Source organism: Rhyacophila brunnea, unplaced genomic scaffold (genome assembly GCF_057557595.1).
Source record: "Rhyacophila brunnea isolate RB1 unplaced genomic scaffold, BYU_Rbru_1.0 scaffold_9, whole genome shotgun sequence".
Classification (NCBI taxonomy): Eukaryota; Metazoa; Arthropoda; class Insecta; order Trichoptera; family Rhyacophilidae; genus Rhyacophila; species Rhyacophila brunnea.
In genome coordinates, this window is record NW_028233361.1 from 9,621,997 (window position 1) to 9,639,673 (window position 17,677).

Genomic DNA, 17,677 nt, shown 5'->3' on the forward strand with positions numbered 1-17,677 from the left:
TGCTAAATAATACATAATCAATGAAATCAAATGAACAATGAGAAAAAACAATTATTATTTATTTAGTACTTAATTCTTTTTATAACATAACACATAAACATAATATAAATGAATGATGATCTTAATATCTTCGATGATTTTGGGTCCTTGAATTTGAAAATCTTCTCGGTATCAGACAAATATTGGTTAGTTGGGTTATTAAATCTGGTGTGACTTTGACTTCGTTGCAGCATAATAAGAAAATCATGCTTCGCATAAATATATCATAGTACACGAAAGTAAGACAATAATAGTTTGTTTTCACACACTTCGGTACTATTCTGATAAATTCGCGGAACATGACGTATTACATAGTCTTGTCAATGAATGTTCTTTACTTTCTTTTATAGTGTTAACTGTCAATTATTCATAGTGAAAATGCATTTTATTTGGGAAAAAAATAATATTGTAATATTACTTAGGACCAGTTTCATCTGCTTCAAAAGACATTGTCAACTTGTCCTTTTGAATCGGATCAGACCGGATCTAATTAATTTTAAAATAAGAGGAACTAGTACTAGATATTGTGTTTTTTGAAGTTGTACTTCTTTAGGCCCATTTGGAAAATCAGATCAGAGTGTATTTTGGCGTGTGACATGCAACACATAATTTATTTTTTCCCACGAAAAAAGACGCACTCGGTTGGATTCGAAACACCGATTGTTCGGTTATAAGACGAACGCACTACCTTTACGCCACATTATGATACTGCAAACGTGACGATTATAAAGTATAATATTATAGTTTTGAATTGTTCCGTTGCCTAGGCAGCGAATTTATTATTGTCGGCCATTTGCAATTCCTTATGTAAATAAACTAATAAACGTCCGAGTGACAGTTGGTACTTTAAAAATAAAAACAACGTGAAACCATTATATAATTTAGTAATACAAGTTAAAGTGTATAGAAATAAACCAACGGCGTTCCAATAAGCGGTCCTCTTTCTTGAGTGTATAATTTAACAAGATAATTAAGAGCTTGTCAAAGAATCTAGTTTACCACAAGTTTTGTTTTTGTTTTGTTACGCCAAAGAAGTATAACTTCTAACGCGCGTACATAAGTGCACACCCCGATTTTTTTTAATTTTAATTATTTTTTTTACCATTACCAAAATAATTAGAAAGATTAATTTTATATTATAAAATATAATTATAGTTATGGTCCATTTAGTGTAGGTACTTCACAATCAAAATTACAATGATACCTATGTATTATGTATTTAATTAAATTTTGTTTATAATAATTTGATAATACCTACATTAATTGCAGATTCTCTATCTTACTAGTCAGTGTAGCTTAATATGACAAAATATAATAAATATGAAATGAGGCTACTGGAAACAAAAACAGCAGTCTCCATTTTTCCAATATGATGGCGAGTCATTAAAAATGTCTCAGGTATATCTTTTTTCAAGGTATAATTTCTATAAAAAAAAGGATTTTGATATATTGTATGTATACTAATAATAATATAACATGTCATAATACGTTTTTCGGAAATTATACCTATAAGAAAGGTGTACCTAAGCATTGCCGACTCAAGTTGAAAGCCGATACATTCACAATGACTGGTCCTACCTCCTCCCATTGTTGTCTATGGATGACCTGTGATTGTTTTATAGAGTGCTCATACTGACGCGCTTTTATTTGGATATATGAGTTATATGATAAACAAAACACTAGCATTAACATGCCTTCTACAATAATGTAATGCATAGATCTGACACCCCGGAAGTCCGGGTAGAGGGGGAGTCGGGGCCTCACAGCCCGTTCGACCTCCGCACTCAGCTCTCCGGTCAACCTGGCGTTAATGACGCCGTTGGTAGCGCGCCGTCGGTCAATACATGTAAGTTACACGACCAGCTTCCACCCTTCGACTAGCTCAGTGATGGTGAATTGTTCAGGGCGGTCAATCGAAGCTGGGTTTGGTATTGGTAGAGCACGTTCAGTGTTAGGTTATTCTTGACAGTTGGGTAAATATAGGATGCCTGGATGATAAAATGATGAACGCACCAATTAATCGACGCAAAGGTCAACGGTTTTTATTATTTATTATGGTTCACATTAAGGTTACATACACAACACAACACACAGGTACACAATTATTAAGTTTTTCACAGTTTATAAAATTACAGGTACATTCGAGTTTAAAGGTCGGTCAAAAGTTTGCAGAATATTAATTAAATTTTCACGAGTAGATTCATTTATATTTTTATTTGTAGTGATCGCACGGCTACACTATTATTTATAGAAGGGTTATCTAAGTTAATTTTCTCGATTTTTAAATTATCAAGACAAGTATGGGCACCTTGTGTAGCCAACAAAAAAAAACAAATCGCGATTCACGTCACTTAACTGATTCTTACCTTTCCTGGCTTTATCGCTGTCCCTCTCAATCTACCCCTGAACGTTCACCCCTCTTTGTCATTCTCGCCCGCGGCGAAATGCTCGGCCTCTACCTAGGATTTACCCTAAGGGTCGTTCAGGTCACATTCCAGCCAGGTAGTTGAGAGCTACAGCGATTCTGATAATCAGTTCAAAAGAAACAATATTAGGTATCTTAATATAAATACGATTTAAAAACTAAAATTATTTCCTCCGAGTCTTGATTATTAATACTAATCTCGCGTGACCAACCTTTATCTCAATCATCTAGTAATTTGTACATTTTTAGTTATGAAAGTACAATGTATTTTATCAGATCAATGCTACATATTTTTTTGAAATCGTTATTAGGTACCACCTGTTTTTGTATGAAGGATTAGTCTGACTTTGACAGCTGTTGAATTCCAGGAATGCATATTATTTATAAATAAAACTGAAAGTTAATATACTTATTTGATTTGAGATTTTTTTTATAATTCAATTTAAAAGAGAGAACGGGCAAATCAATTTTTGTCAAGTAATCTGGGATCTGATTTTGACAGCTGAACAGTGGACCACTCGTTGCTTGTGCAAAAAGATATGCTCAGGCTTTATTAATCTAAATATGGCGCTGACCTAAGACATTTTTAGTGACTCGCCAACATATTGGGAAAATGGAGACTGCCGTTTTTGTTTCCAGAGCCCTTAAATGTTTTCAGTTAATATTTCAAAGATAACAGACCATCAACACGCCTCCAATTAACGTAATTATGCATCTTTATTTATAGAACTCTGGCGTATCCGCATGTTCCCGATGTGGGGGTCTATGGTGCGGGATGTGCGCTCGTCGCATGACAAAGTGTCCATATTGTCGCGCCCCTCCACCAAAAGCTCCGTGCGCCGCCCTTGCAAGATTACTACGAGATCTCAGTTTACCGTGTAGGAATCAAAGGTAAGATGAAAAAAAAGCTCTTTTTTTATTTAAATTTTTCTCACTATAAGTACAGCAGGTTTTGGTAAGCTTTTCAGACTAATAGGCCGCATTCAACCTCGAAAATTTAATAATTGGAGCTAAATTAGAGTCTAAAGTAATTTATATATTTTTTTAGTACAAAAGATATAAGGCTTGGAGCGCTGAGAATGTTGAGTATCTTTGTGAGCTTAGCCTAGATAGTCTGTAGACTTTGTAGGAAAAACGTATATGTGATTATGATACCTTGTCTTTTCTCATCTTAGAACTTAACATTTAATGACCACATAAAATATATTAATACAATAAAAAAGTATTATTGAAGCGTCGTCGTGTTATGATTGATAATAAAGCCGTATTTGGTACACATATTAAAATTAAACTATGTACCTATGAATTTATATTATAAAAAATGGTTTGATAATGGAACGTGATTTTACATGTCTGAATTGCCAACAGACCGTCTATAAAAAAACCTATATTATTATAAAATCATATACTTATATATATATGAAGTCAAATACGCAACGTAAAGTGTTGCAATTCCTCTAAAATTATGAATCGATCACAAACCCCATCTAATAATTTACCGAATATATTATTTCACTATAATCTGTTATTTTTTATGAAAATTGAAGACATACCTATAGTGCGTAGTGATTGCAATACCGGTATTTCAAAACCGGAATCTCAGTATTTTACGATACCGAAATACCGGTTGTAAAAATCAGACAATACCGATATATTCGGTTTTGACAGTGGAAACAAATGTACTAATAAACATAAAACGCTTAACAGCACTGTATTTTTTTGTCAGGTTACGCGATGTCTGGTTTACTTCCGTGGCTCTTTGCCATCCTTGGTGACCAGCAATGACACATGCTACAAAATATGTATATGTTACAGAGATTTTTACATATATTGTATTTATTGGTAGATACCTACCTAATTATTTTTATTTCAATTATTTTACGTATACCGGCATTCAATAGTAAATACTGAAATACCGGTATTGGTATTTTCAATCGGTATTGCAATCCCTAATAATGCGTGTGTTAACAAAATTATAATTTGAAAAAGTGCTTCAACCACAAAAATTTGATGTAGGTACCAAAAATACGGCCTTATTCTCAATTTTAACACGACAATGTTTACAATAATACTCTTTTATGGAATCAATATATTTTACGTGTTCATTAAATGTCAATTTCTAAGAAGAGAAAATACATGGTATCATAATGACATACATATCCGTTTTATTTACAGAGTCTACAGATTGTCTATGCAAAGCACGCAAAAATACCTTAAATTCTTCACTTTAGACATTCATATACAAATCCGGCCCTTAGGTATGAGAAATGAAAATATTATAGAGTAAAAACAAAAAAAAATTATAAATACAATTTTTGTATTCCCGTCTGTTTTTTTTCTGCTAGATATAGATAGTAATATTACGAATAGGAAGAAATCTGAAATAAAACGTATGTAAATAATAATATGTCTTATTTTAATACGGCCAATACCGATTAATGTCAGTGATAATAAAATTATTATCAGTTTATTGTTAAATTATCTAAAAGATTGTCACTTATTAATAATAATTATGATAATGCATTATAATATAATATACGACCCATACTGCGAAAGTAGTTTGAACCTGTTTCAGCATCTGTAGCTAGAGTTGGGTTTCGGGAATCCCGACGGGAATTCTCGAGAAATTTTCGAGACTCTCCATCCCGAATCTCGAGAATTGAAATTTTTAACATTTCGGGAAATCCCGGATCCCGAGAACCTTTTCTCTGGATTCGAGATTTCTTTATTATAAAAATATTAATTGAAAAAACGATTTTCTATATGAAAAAAGTGGACAAAAAACACAAAACGTGCCAAGACTGATCGAGGCATTTAACACAATTAAGCCAACGTCAACTCAAAATGGGCGCAATTTTTACTACATCTGGGGATTTTGTGTCTCAAAAGCGTACGCGATTGTCAGACGCAGCGATTGACAGTCTGTGTTTTTTGAAATTCTATTTTAATAAGCAATAATATATTGAATTATTTTTGTTTTCCTAATTCTATTTTGTTTGTTTTCTTACATAAATATATAAAAACATATTTTTTCGTAATTTGTCTGTTTTTACACTGATTTTAGGATATTTACAGGTTTTTTTAAAATTTCCCGATATCTCGAGAATTTTCGAGAATTATTTTCTGGAAATCCCGAATCTCGAGAATTCAAGATTTCATCATTTCGGGAAATCCCGAATCTCGACATTGAGATTTTCTCGGGAAATACCCAGCTCTATCTGTAGCTCTATAGCTTATGAAATAATTCGGAAATACTTCTGTGGTATTTGGGTAAAAATATATAAATCGATCATAACAATTTCACAAGAGAACAATTCTTCAAAATAATCAGTACAATTTCCCTGTTAGATGCAATAATTAATTCTACGGAAATGAAATCATATCAAATGTGTCGTATAAATAGCCGTATGTGTATAAAACGCTATTCCTAACATAATATTTGTCTTTATAAAATTGGAATGCGTAAAACAAGTCTTTCGACAAATATATTTTCAATGTTAAATTAATTATAATATTATTTTGGTAGTTCTGTTTTTCAAATCGTTTTTTAACAGTTTGAAATTTTATTGACTGACGTAAAAGTTTATGTAATATACTTCATTTACAAATGGTGCACAATATGGGCCTCCAAAGAAAGGACGTTATGTTAACATATTTTTTCACCAACGCATTTATTCTATACACAAGACTGTTATCGGCCTCTATCGGTGGTTATCGAGGGTAGTTTATCATATTTATTTATTGAGGTATTATAATTATTACTATAAGCTAGCCGTATAAATTTTCAAAACTGTCTATCTCGCTCTAAAAGTTAGCACAGCCATGAGAGGTGCTGTTAGAACATGGCACATACTGTACAAATTACAACTAACTTATTTTAAAAATTTGTCCACAATGTTTTGTTTTACTAAATAAATAAATAATACTTCAATACAAAAATATGAAAAACTACCCTCAATAGCCTTCGATAGCGGCCGATAACAGTCTTGTGTATAGAATAGATGCGCAGGAATAGTTGCAATCATTCGCCCAACTCATGGGTTCTTTCATTGGATATTTGGGCATTTTCGCCAAAGTTTGTACATTGCGTTTTTGGCATGTCCCATGACTTCGATTGATTTTTTCATAGTTATTATATTATAGAATATTGGAAAGTTATGTCTTTTTAACATGAAAATTTATTAATTTACTTTATTCGATCAGTTAAATACAACTGTCTGACCAGTATATATTTTTAATTGATTATTTAGATCGAAAGGTAGTGTGTTTTTACCATGTCCCACCCCTAAATTCAAATAAACAAAGTCTGATTTCGTCATTAATTTTGAGTGTGTAAAATTAAATTCGAAGTGTCTTCAACAGCTTACATTATATATTTTTGGAACATATACAGGTTTTTCCGTAAATTTGGACCAATATTGAAAAAAATCACGTTTAAAGTGTGTCCCAGGATATTTGAAAAAGCGGAATTCCACATTCCGTTACCACGATTTTAGCATGAAGGCGAAAAAATTCCACTATAAATATGTATTTTTTTAATGTAGCAACACTTTTGTATAACACTGATCGCCATTTACATTTTAAATTGTTGGTGTGTGTCGGTATCGCTATCGGAACAGGTTGCTTTCTGGGTTGGTCATTTAAGGAGTTCCACTACTGTTACCACGATTTGTAAGGTAAGAAATCACATATTTCCATTTCACATACTATATATATGGAGCTTATCTTTCATACTACAGATGTAATAAAACATATCGCAGGTTTAACAATAAAACTAAGCTAAATTTTGGCTTCAACCACTTCTGAAACACAATCCGTTACTTCCGTTCCGAAACTATATTGGTGGTAACGTATATGTGGAATGTAAAAGTAACGAAATGGAATGCATAAAGTTGGGTTTACATTGTGTGTTTAGTTCTTCATAGATTATAAAAAGTTTTATTTTGTCTGTTCGTATGAAAAACAAAAATATTTTCATTAAAAAATATAGAAAATAAGCTGGCTATATAATAAAGATTATAAAAGTATGTGATATGTCTGAATACGCAAAACTAGCGCAGATAAAAGTATGGACAGATAAAAAAACAACAGAAGGAAAAGAAAATACACCAGACTGAAATAATTGCGAGACAGGCACTGACTCTATCATACTCTTTCTGTTATACGCCACCAAAATTTTAAAACTTCTCCATACATTTTAGGCATAGAAATTTATAAAAATGTATGAAAAAGTATTTTTTTGTCACGTTTAACAGAAATGTGTACCCTATTAGATTTAATACCTGGAACTGTAGGTATTCGCGAAATGTCAGAAAAGTACGTCTTGATTACAATCAACCTGTATAGCTACATTTTATGTTGATGAATACAAGTAAATTTCAAGACAACATACAGTCGAACTTGGTTATTACGAGGAAGATGGGACCGACTGAATTTGCTTGTTATAAGCGTTACTCGTTATATCAGAGAATAGGTATTTTTAAATGAGCATGTCACATTACACAAAAAGACGAAAATAAAAAATTTGGAAACCATCGTAAAAATCCCCGAAACGAGCATGGCATTCATAAACTACAAAAGAAGATGTTTATTGTAATGAACGCTGGTAGGTACCTACGGACTTCACAAACCTTGGAGTTTTCAACCATATGCGTGGATACTTTTTTATTATTGTCGGCGAAACACCAATAAGGTAGGTACTTAGACACTTTACTAGTGTCATAAACGTAATCCGACCCCGGCGGCATCCTGTCCAATCGGATTTTATTGCTTAGGGTCGAAATGTTTTAAAACGATCGACACATTAACAGTATTTTAGCTCGGTATATCCGATAAGTTGCTCGTTATAACAGTGAATAAATTAAATGTATGGCGAAAGTCATAAACCAAATGTCAACAAATGTTTCCTTATTACATCCGAGATCTCGCTATGTCCGAGATCGTAATAACTGAGTTCGACTGTAATTATTTTCGTAAAAGTTATATACTCCGTGCCGCGCTAGGAACTCGCGTCCGAATCCCTTGCTGATTTAATTTTTTTCATATATTGTTAATTTGCTTTAAAATATTTTTTATCTGAGTTACAAATAATATAAATGCCAAATAAAAGTTATGGTAATGTGTAGTGTGTCAAAATTATTACCTACCTTATTTTACTAGTATTGTGAAATTTATTATAAAATATGTCTATTTTAGTGATTAAGTTTGGTTTGTTTTGTTATTGTGACGCACGTTGAATAATATCTAACTATCAAAAAATTCAAATAAATTTTATAAAACAAAAAATTGTTTTTATGGTTACATGTAACTTTAGCTTTACAAATTACACTCCGTTACCATTTCGTTACATTCCGAAAATGTCCCAAAAAAAGTTGAACGTTAACTATTTTTCATTTGATTATTAAATAACGAAACTTATGTATTTTTCCAATAAAATGTAGTAAAAGTGATTACTGTCTTTAAAAAAATAGCAGAACGAACATTGATTGGTTTTTTCAAAAACTAAAGGAAAAATGCTCTGCCATTATAGACATACGGTAACGGAGAGGAACGAAATGTGCCCACGAATTAAAATTCAATAATATGTTTTGACTATTTGTAGTTTTATTTTTAAGTGTATGGTTTTTTTAATCTAATAAAGCTTTTTTAAGTGATTAAAAGTGTATCATTCATGTTTTATAAGCTTAGTTTCATGGTCACGGAAAGGAAACTTATTATGCCCAATTTGATAAGAAAAATGATATAAATATTGTATTAATCAATATTTTGCTGAAAAATTGCTGTCACTAATTCGGCAACAGAACAAGGAATCTGCTAGCTATATAAAAATGATTAATTTGAGTGAAAAAATAATATCACCCAAATTTCAAACATGTACAAACTTTGGCGAAAATGCCCATTTACAATAAATAGACAAAAAAAATATTGATAACAGTTACTCAAACATACTATGAAATATTAATACTGTTAAATCTTGGGGTAAAAATATTATAAAATAGTTATTAAAGTTAATTTTGATAGAATATAATTTATTCTGCTGGTTGCAATGTGCAGAATAGTCAAGAAGACAATACAGTAGATATATTTAGTGTCGCCTGTCGTTGGGCTTAAACCAAGACCTACTATAATCAAGTTGCGAGTTTCGATGGTAGTGCTAGTTATTGATTATTTTTGACTTTAGTGCGCTTACCTGTTTGCAGTAAATAAAGATTTATTTCGTTTAAATTAATTAATGAACCATTTTACAACAAACATCATTTTGTAAAAATAATTTACCACATAGGCGTTGGTTCAAATGGCCAGCTAAAGCTTTTTCAATACGATAAGAATTATATACCATAGTCAATCAGAGATACTTTACCATTTATTTTTTTCTTTCTAGGTGGGGTTGTGTAACCAAATTAACTTCAGAATCTCGCCTGGCCCACGAATCTACTTGCAGCTTCGGCCAGATAGTTTGCCCGATCGACGAATCTTGTGGCTGTTGCCTTCCAATGAATAACCTTGGAAGTCACATCATCTCAATGCACGGCATCACAGCAATCAATTCAGGAAGAGTCAACATAGTCATCGAGAGGTTCGAGACCAAGATGATGCGAACGGCCATGACGAGACACAAATACAAGATATGTTTATTGACACATGGGAACGCGTTTGTTGTCAAAATTTCATTTTTCAATTTTAGTTTACACATATCTGTAATCATGAAAAGACTTAGGAATGAGGTGGAAGATTCTAATGTAGCAGTCACGAAACAATCGTATTGCGCATTAGTTGAATTCACCAGTAGATCTATTAGTAATAAAACTACGATGGTTGTCGATAATAAGTCGTACAGTAAAAAGACTCTGGTTCAAAGAACTGACTATCCAATAAGATCTTGGCCGGGTGAAAACGTTCATATATTTGTAACAATTAACCCCTTGGTTATTAAAGAACAGTTTATTTTACTGTTGTAAATAAAATGATATTTTAGTTATAAATTATTTATCGAACCATTCGCATAACTAATTATATCTCTCTCTCTTATGTTATAAAATAATATCGCACATGTATTAGAAAAGAGACTTGACTCAAAATTTGCAATTATTCAGAAGACATTTTAATTTTTATTCGATCTTTGATTCTCCATATTTTCAAAACAATGAGACAAAAATAAAATAAAAACGAAAAGCTACGCAACTAAAAAAATGTCATAAATTACTTTCGCACATGTAGATGGCGCTAGCGAGATTTCAGTGGTGATGATAACTGAAAATCGACAAATTTTGAGTTAGGTCTCTTTTCTAATACATGTGCGATATGTATGGAAATAAGAAATATAGATCGATCACGTAGAGTATAGGACTAAAATAAAACTCTAAAAACCATTTGTTTTCTGAATTTATAGGTAGAGAATATTACATTAAGAGTCAATATTTAAATACAATGCACGTGTATTTATAGTTTCATCATTACAACGTCTCCGATCGAACAGATAATGTACCTACATTAACTATTTTTTTTTATTCAACGAATAATTCACAAGATTTGAAAATGTAAAATTCTAATTATTGAACATACATAATTTTGAAAACACTTCTGAGAAAATATATAACCAATATAAAAACTCTTTTTTGAAGAAGAAAAAATACGACACTCAGCAGGAATCAAACCTGCATCTCTCGGGTTTCGCCGTTCGAGCCATTAGTTCAAAATTGTCGCAATTAAGTATGATACCTATATCATAGTGGTATATGTGCATGGGCGCGAAACCCGAGAGATACAGGTTCGATTTCTGCTACGCGTCGCATTTTTTTTCTATTGGTTATATATTTTCTCAGAAGTATTTCAAAATTATGTATGTTAGATAATTTACAGTTTATTACTATATCCATAGGTTAAATAAATACTAATATAGCCTTATCCAGACTGATATAAGTACATCTACCCAAATACGAATAAATGATATATGCAAATTCTTTAAAGACTTCTATAAAACACACTTTAAATGATTTTATACCAATGCTCAAAGTGTGATATTTTTGCTATAAAATATTTTGAATTATTTTCAAGATAAAAGTTTACAAACAATTTGTGTGTGGGCAGATGTATATTTTTCAGGACTAGGCTTAATAATTATGATGCTCTGTGGGATAAAAATGCTGACTTGCTGAACCAGAATAATGTTATTCTAATAATTACTTCAATTATTCTAGTCTAGACTAGTAGGCTACATCAATGTATAATTCCCTACATACATGGCTTTTACTAAAAACATGCACTTAGTGATTATTCCATCCAAAGTTAAACACAATAGCCCAATCAGTAACATTATTTTTTAATAGAAATTAGCTTTTTTTGTTCTCTTCCGTGAGAATATTAAATAAGCAGTTTTTCAATTCACATCATTAGGGAAAAAAATCCTTTGAGACTGAAAAATAGTGTAATAATATGTATTTTTAAATGCTATCAACAAAGGGTGGTTAATGGAAATTGATTTAAAAATGAATGCCATATAAAATTGGAACACTGGTAGGAATCGTCAGACTATATATTATTATGTTATAGGGTATATTTATAGCTGTTTATTATACAACTGTAATTAAATAGTCCATATATACTGAAAGAAGAAATCTGGATGTTGAAAAACTATCAACATGAGAGTGCTCAAGGTTTCAATAGTTTTAATGATTAATTACATTTAAAATGCTCATGTAATTATTAACAATTATTGTATTGCTGTGCTCTATATTAATATTTATTTTAATTTTAATGTGATGTTATAAATATTAATTATGTTTATTAACATATTAGATCTTAGCATTGTAATATGAAATCTCATTACCAATAAAATGTGATAATATATTTTTAATAATAATAACGTATTGTTTTATTATATGTCGTCGGTGTTATACTACTCATAATTTTAACGCATTTAAGATTTGTTAAGCCTTGCCCCCACGCACGTTCTTGCTCGACGGTTTTGCTCGATCGAGCATGCTCGTCGTTGCGTCCACACAGTCGAGCGACTCGACACAAGACGCTGTGAGGCCACTGTCGCACGGCCACGACTTCGACCACGAGTGAGAGCGAGGCCACACCTTGCCGGTGCGTCCTCACTCCCTCACTCAAATCACTTCGCGCAAGAATTACAGACCTTCAATCTTTTTTGGATAGCGCAATTTGTTCGATGTCGACCAAAAAAACCATCGAGCCAGATGGTACACACGTTGAGACATGTTGGAAACAGCGTAAAACCATCGAGCAAGAACGTGCGTATGTACTTACTACAACATTCAAAAAATGTGTTGATAAATCTTCCATGAGACATATATAGGTATATACGAGACGATACACAATATTCCTGAAACATAAGGTCTTATTTCAATACTAACAAAACATGAACTAAGCCGCGCACCTACATAACCACAAGATGCTTAGGTTGTCTCTCTATCACTCGTACAGGCATCAATCGCCGGCTAGCTTCCACACTTCCTACGAGGGAAATGAGTGCGGAGTGTAGCGGGATCAAACACGACGGCTAAACGTTGTAGTGGGTGGAAGCCGTAAAACTACGAGGTATGGAGAGTATTAAGGCTGGGGGTGGTTCCAATATACGTTAACTTGATAGGGGTGAGATATTTATTTGTTAAATGATGATTATACTATAAAAATACATATGCTATAGGTACGCAATGCGAAGGCCTGCTTAGGACAGAAGCTGTATAGCCCATATTCCATTGACAGATTGCGTCTGGCCCGATCGTTTGCCACGACTGTCAAACTCTATTCTCTATGGTTTTCAAGGATCGTGAGCGATCGGGTCGAAAGTGGAAAATTTTCTATTATCCGTCGTGCGATCCTTTCATTATCAAGCGAAGATTGCCGAAAGCGTACGAAAACAGCCGAATATGCGCCTGAGTCATGCAAACGGTCGTTCATTTCATTCTACTGGTCGATTTCAACTGAACAACTACAAGATGGCGAAAACTTAAAAATATATATATGGAGTATCACCGAGAACACAGTCCTCGTCGAATAAATACACGCCAAAGATATAGTGTGGAACGTAAAAAAAACCCGCCATATTCAATGGCGATCACGCTGTTCTTCAGATAGCCAACTTTTGACCCAGTGTTTTCGTTTACAGTCAGTCCTGACCGCCTGAGCCAGTTGAAATATAGCCATACTCGCTACAATAAATTAGTCTTTGGATTATTCGATTTCGTGTTCGAATTACTCAATTGGTTTGGAGATTCAAGCTCGCCCAGTTATTCATGATGTAAATTAACAATAAGTATACAAACTTTCTATAAATGTCAAACGGCCGCATAAATTTTAACAAATCTGATGCTCGCTAGGTTTGACAGCTGACAGCTCAGTTTTGTTGACGTAAAATTGCGCGGGAATGCGTTCAGTGTAGCCACCAATCTAAGAAATATCTAGTTTTCACTCAACCTATATTTTTAATAATAGCAACACTAGTATTATTTTAACCAATCAAATCAAGGACCAACGAGATTGAATCGTTGCACGTAATTGCAAATAGCTACCGACGACGGTTGGCGTCGATCGTGGGATCGGGTTGGGTCTGTGCGTCTGCCAATGGAATATGGCCTTATGAGTCATCCTTGACTCTCTGATAAGTGGTCAATGACGACAATATCTAATTATCGATCCCTCCCGTTTTCTCTCTTATCTGAAGCTGACACTCACTGAGGTAATGTGCGACCTTTTCAGAATATTGGAACGCTAATATTCTATTGAACAGACATTTGTTATAATTTACAATAAACTCTTTAGTCTATTAACATATTTGTTTAGAGACATAAAATAATGCTATCATTAATAATTTAAGATAACTCGTAATTTAGGACCACTAAAAACTAATTCCGGCCATAATCTCCTAAGGGTGGTTAATTTTGTGGATTTTAAGATATACATGTCGGTCAAAGGAGAGAAATAAACGAGCAAGGGAGCAATCATCAGACAACCTTGAAGTGGGGATGGGCAAGCCACATCGATAGAAGAACAGATCATCGCTGGACAAATCCATACCCTAGTTATGTAGGTAAATAACTAAAAATCCTAAGGTTTTGAGTTATTATTGCCATAGATAATAGATCCACCTTTCATAATTCGGTAAAAAAAAACATGGTAAAAACAATTTGATTGTGTCATTAAATCGAGTAAAGGGATTTATTTTTGATCAACCATTACATAATTCAGTTTACAGAAATTTCAGAGTTAAATTTGTGTTATACAATTTCATTGAGCTGCATGAAATTGGACTACATTAAAATAAAAATTTTCTTTAAAAATCGATATTTTTAAATAAAATAAGAATTTGTGGGACAATTTCAAACGTCATTATATAAGAACAAGGTTTCTTTAGTTGTTTTCGTATATAGCTATGGGATCGAAGTTTTATTATGCAGTGGTGGGTACCCAAGATATATTAAAATGGATCGATGAGATAATCAAGAACCGAGAATAGTAGTGACAGGAAGATGATGATGAATATTAGCTGGTAATAGTTTTAATAATAATTTTATACAAAAAGATAATATATAACAATACATTACGAATCCATATAGTTCGTCCGTAGAACGAAGAAAAGAGAAAAAACAAAGCAATCGTTATTGATTGGTGTGGCTAAAATAAAAACCACAAAATAGATTGTAAATAACAAATGCCCACAATTTCCAACAACATTCGAAAAATATAATAAATATCCTTTCGTATGGGATGTGGAAAAATACCTCTTGTCAGTGGGTGACGTACAGCTAGTTTCCCACCAAATTGCAAAATGTGTTATTCTTTATTCAAAAGCTGGCGCCATCAGTAGTAACGGCTCTCGTGGAAATTGTGTGAAATGCTGGAATGTTCATATAGAAAACTTTCAACTATGTAGGTACTACATACAATGTACATATATAATAGTGTGTACCTACACATAAAATGGATTATGGATGAAGATCGTAACCAACTTGAAATGCGGTAAACGTCTGAGTGCCACTCCTCAAGGTACAAACACATTATGATCACGTTATGTGCTGTCACATGCTGTCACAGTAAGCTGCCGCTACGGGGAAAAGTGTGTCGTTTTTCTTGGTATTTAAAATGTTATTAGACTGATGCTCCCATCGCGTAGCACATCTTGAATCTTTACACGAACATTGTCACGTAGTAAAATCACCAGAACAACAATGAGGTCACCTCACGCGTACCGCGCTACATTGACATTCACATTACTCAATTAACGTTTTTTATCATATTCTATATGCTTACACATTTTCGACTCGTGTGTTTTTTTAGTTTTTGGCACTATGTATTTTCTTTAAGAATATTGTCTATTATCTATGGTCTGCAGATTGGGTTCTGTTCAAAATATTTTGATTAAGACCGAGTTTGGTTTGGAAGGGCTGCGTTTGTATTGTATTGTTCAAAATATTATCTATGGATGCAATATCGCAAGTAATTTTAACGTACGCACACAAATTGTTAAAATGAATTGAAATTAGCATGAATAATGAATAATAGTTCAAAATACTAATACATTAGAGTTGGCACTTTCAATCATTGAATATATAGAGATAGTGATCATTCAAAATAACAGTACGAGACGTGAGCATAGTAATATATTTGAACCTTTACGGTCCTCTGCTTCTCTCAGGACCGGGTGAAGGCTGTCCCTAAGTAAGCTTTTTTACTTGTTTGCTCCATTTCTTTGCCTCGTCTTCCATGGAGCTTTCGCAAGACCACTAGTCTCTCGAAGGTATCGGACCGCGCCTAATAAGATGTAGAATGTCTCTTGCGTGTCTGGCGTATTGTCGAGAGCCGCACATGTGTCTAAAGTTTCTGAATAATTGACTTTTTCATCCTATGCTCTGTCCAATAAATATAAAGTATCCAATGCCAATACCACATTTTAAGGCACTACTTGGCTTCCGGCTCCTTGCCCTCGGGTTACTTACATGTCTAATGAAAACGTACATGAAAATATGTAATTATATGCATGTTTAGACAAGCATAATTTTCGTATCACCGTATTTTTTGCAATCTGTGTGGGCCTTCGTATTTCTGCTTCACATCCAACTTCCACTAATGGTCGATCTATTATAAATATTCAAGCTCCTTTACTGTTTCTAGATACTTGCATTCTTGCTGCGAGTAGAAGAGTAGCCCGATCAATAACCATTCTTTCCAATCTATTCGTACGCACATATAATATATTTATTATATATAAATATTTATTAAATATATTTTAAATATATAAATATATATTATATATTTGGTTTTTGAGCAGTCAACGTATGTTATTAATGTATACTTTCTTTCCACTCATTTACACGTAGGTGTAAGCAGTGTTGTACTTCAATACTGAATACATTCTTGAGAATGGTCTTTGTAATGAGCACGATGAGAAAATAAATATAAATACTAATTAACCAAACATAATTTGGAATCGGTACCTCAGTAACATATTATCTAAGAGGACGCGGCTTGAACCAGCACCCACTGGTTTTCGGACAATCTACTTTATAAATTAAGCCATCTGTGCCATAACTTCCATCATCATCATCATAAGCCTGAATCTATCCACTGTTGGATGAAGGCCTCTCCGAGCTGATCCCACTTCTCTTGGTCCTGTGCTTTGCATTATCCCGTATTTCCGCAGAACTTTATCACTTCATTGATCCAAGATGACTAAATTTGTCCAACGATTGTCTCTTCTTTGAGCTATGTGTCCAGCCCATCTTCATTTTAGGCTTTTAACGAACTCTATCACATCGCAAACCCTTGTCTGCTTCCTTATCCACTCATTTATCTTTTTGTCCTTTATGCGCAACATGCACGTCTCCATACCACGTTGTGCTACTCTAAGTTTCTGGATCTCTTTATTACTTAGGGTCCATGTTTCACACGCATATGTGATTACGGGAAGCATACACTGGTTGAACACTTTGCTTTCCATATTATTATCACGACGAAATTAACTAACGTAATTTTATAATGATTTTAGCATTTTTTGTATATACCTATTTACTAATTTAAATGTCTAGGTAATAATTGTCTTAAATATATATAAAGACGATTAATTTTACTGTAGATAATAATATATAGGTATACTCGCACTAATAATTAGTAACTATGTACTTACCTATATATATGTTACGCCGAATATGTGAAATTGCGTATTACATAAAATCGGCAAATTTTTGCCTATTT

The 17,677-nt window shown here is 33.0% G+C and overlaps 2 protein-coding genes across 2 annotated transcripts in view; one reads left to right on the plus strand and one right to left on the minus strand.

The window, feature by feature from the left end:
* The window catches only part of LOC147063233 (adenylate cyclase type 2-like), a 485,865-nt gene that overhangs the window by 211,856 nt on the left and 256,332 nt on the right, over positions 1–17,677 (minus strand).
* On the plus strand, positions 1,750–10,556 carry LOC147063238 (uncharacterized). Its single transcript, XM_085959984.1, has 3 exons — positions 1,750–1,875; positions 3,192–3,355; positions 9,846–10,556. The coding sequence occupies exons 1-3, from the start codon at positions 1,750–1,752 to the stop codon at positions 10,420–10,422; spliced, it is 867 nt and encodes a 288-aa protein (XP_085816110.1). The 3' UTR covers positions 10,423–10,556.

Bases quoted from the DNA above. Each gene is read 5' to 3' on its own strand.
- LOC147063238 (XM_085959984.1), top strand. From the start codon at position 1,750: ATGCATAGATCTGACACCCCGGAAGTCCGGGTAGAGGGGGAGTCGGGG. The intron at 1,876-3,191 runs GTCAATACATGT...CTTTATTTATAG, and splicing joins CCGTTGGTAGCGCGCCGTCG to AACTCTGGCGTATCCGCATG. The intron at 3,356-9,845 runs GTAAGATGAAAA...TTTTCTTTCTAG, and splicing joins TTACCGTGTAGGAATCAAAG to GTGGGGTTGTGTAACCAAAT.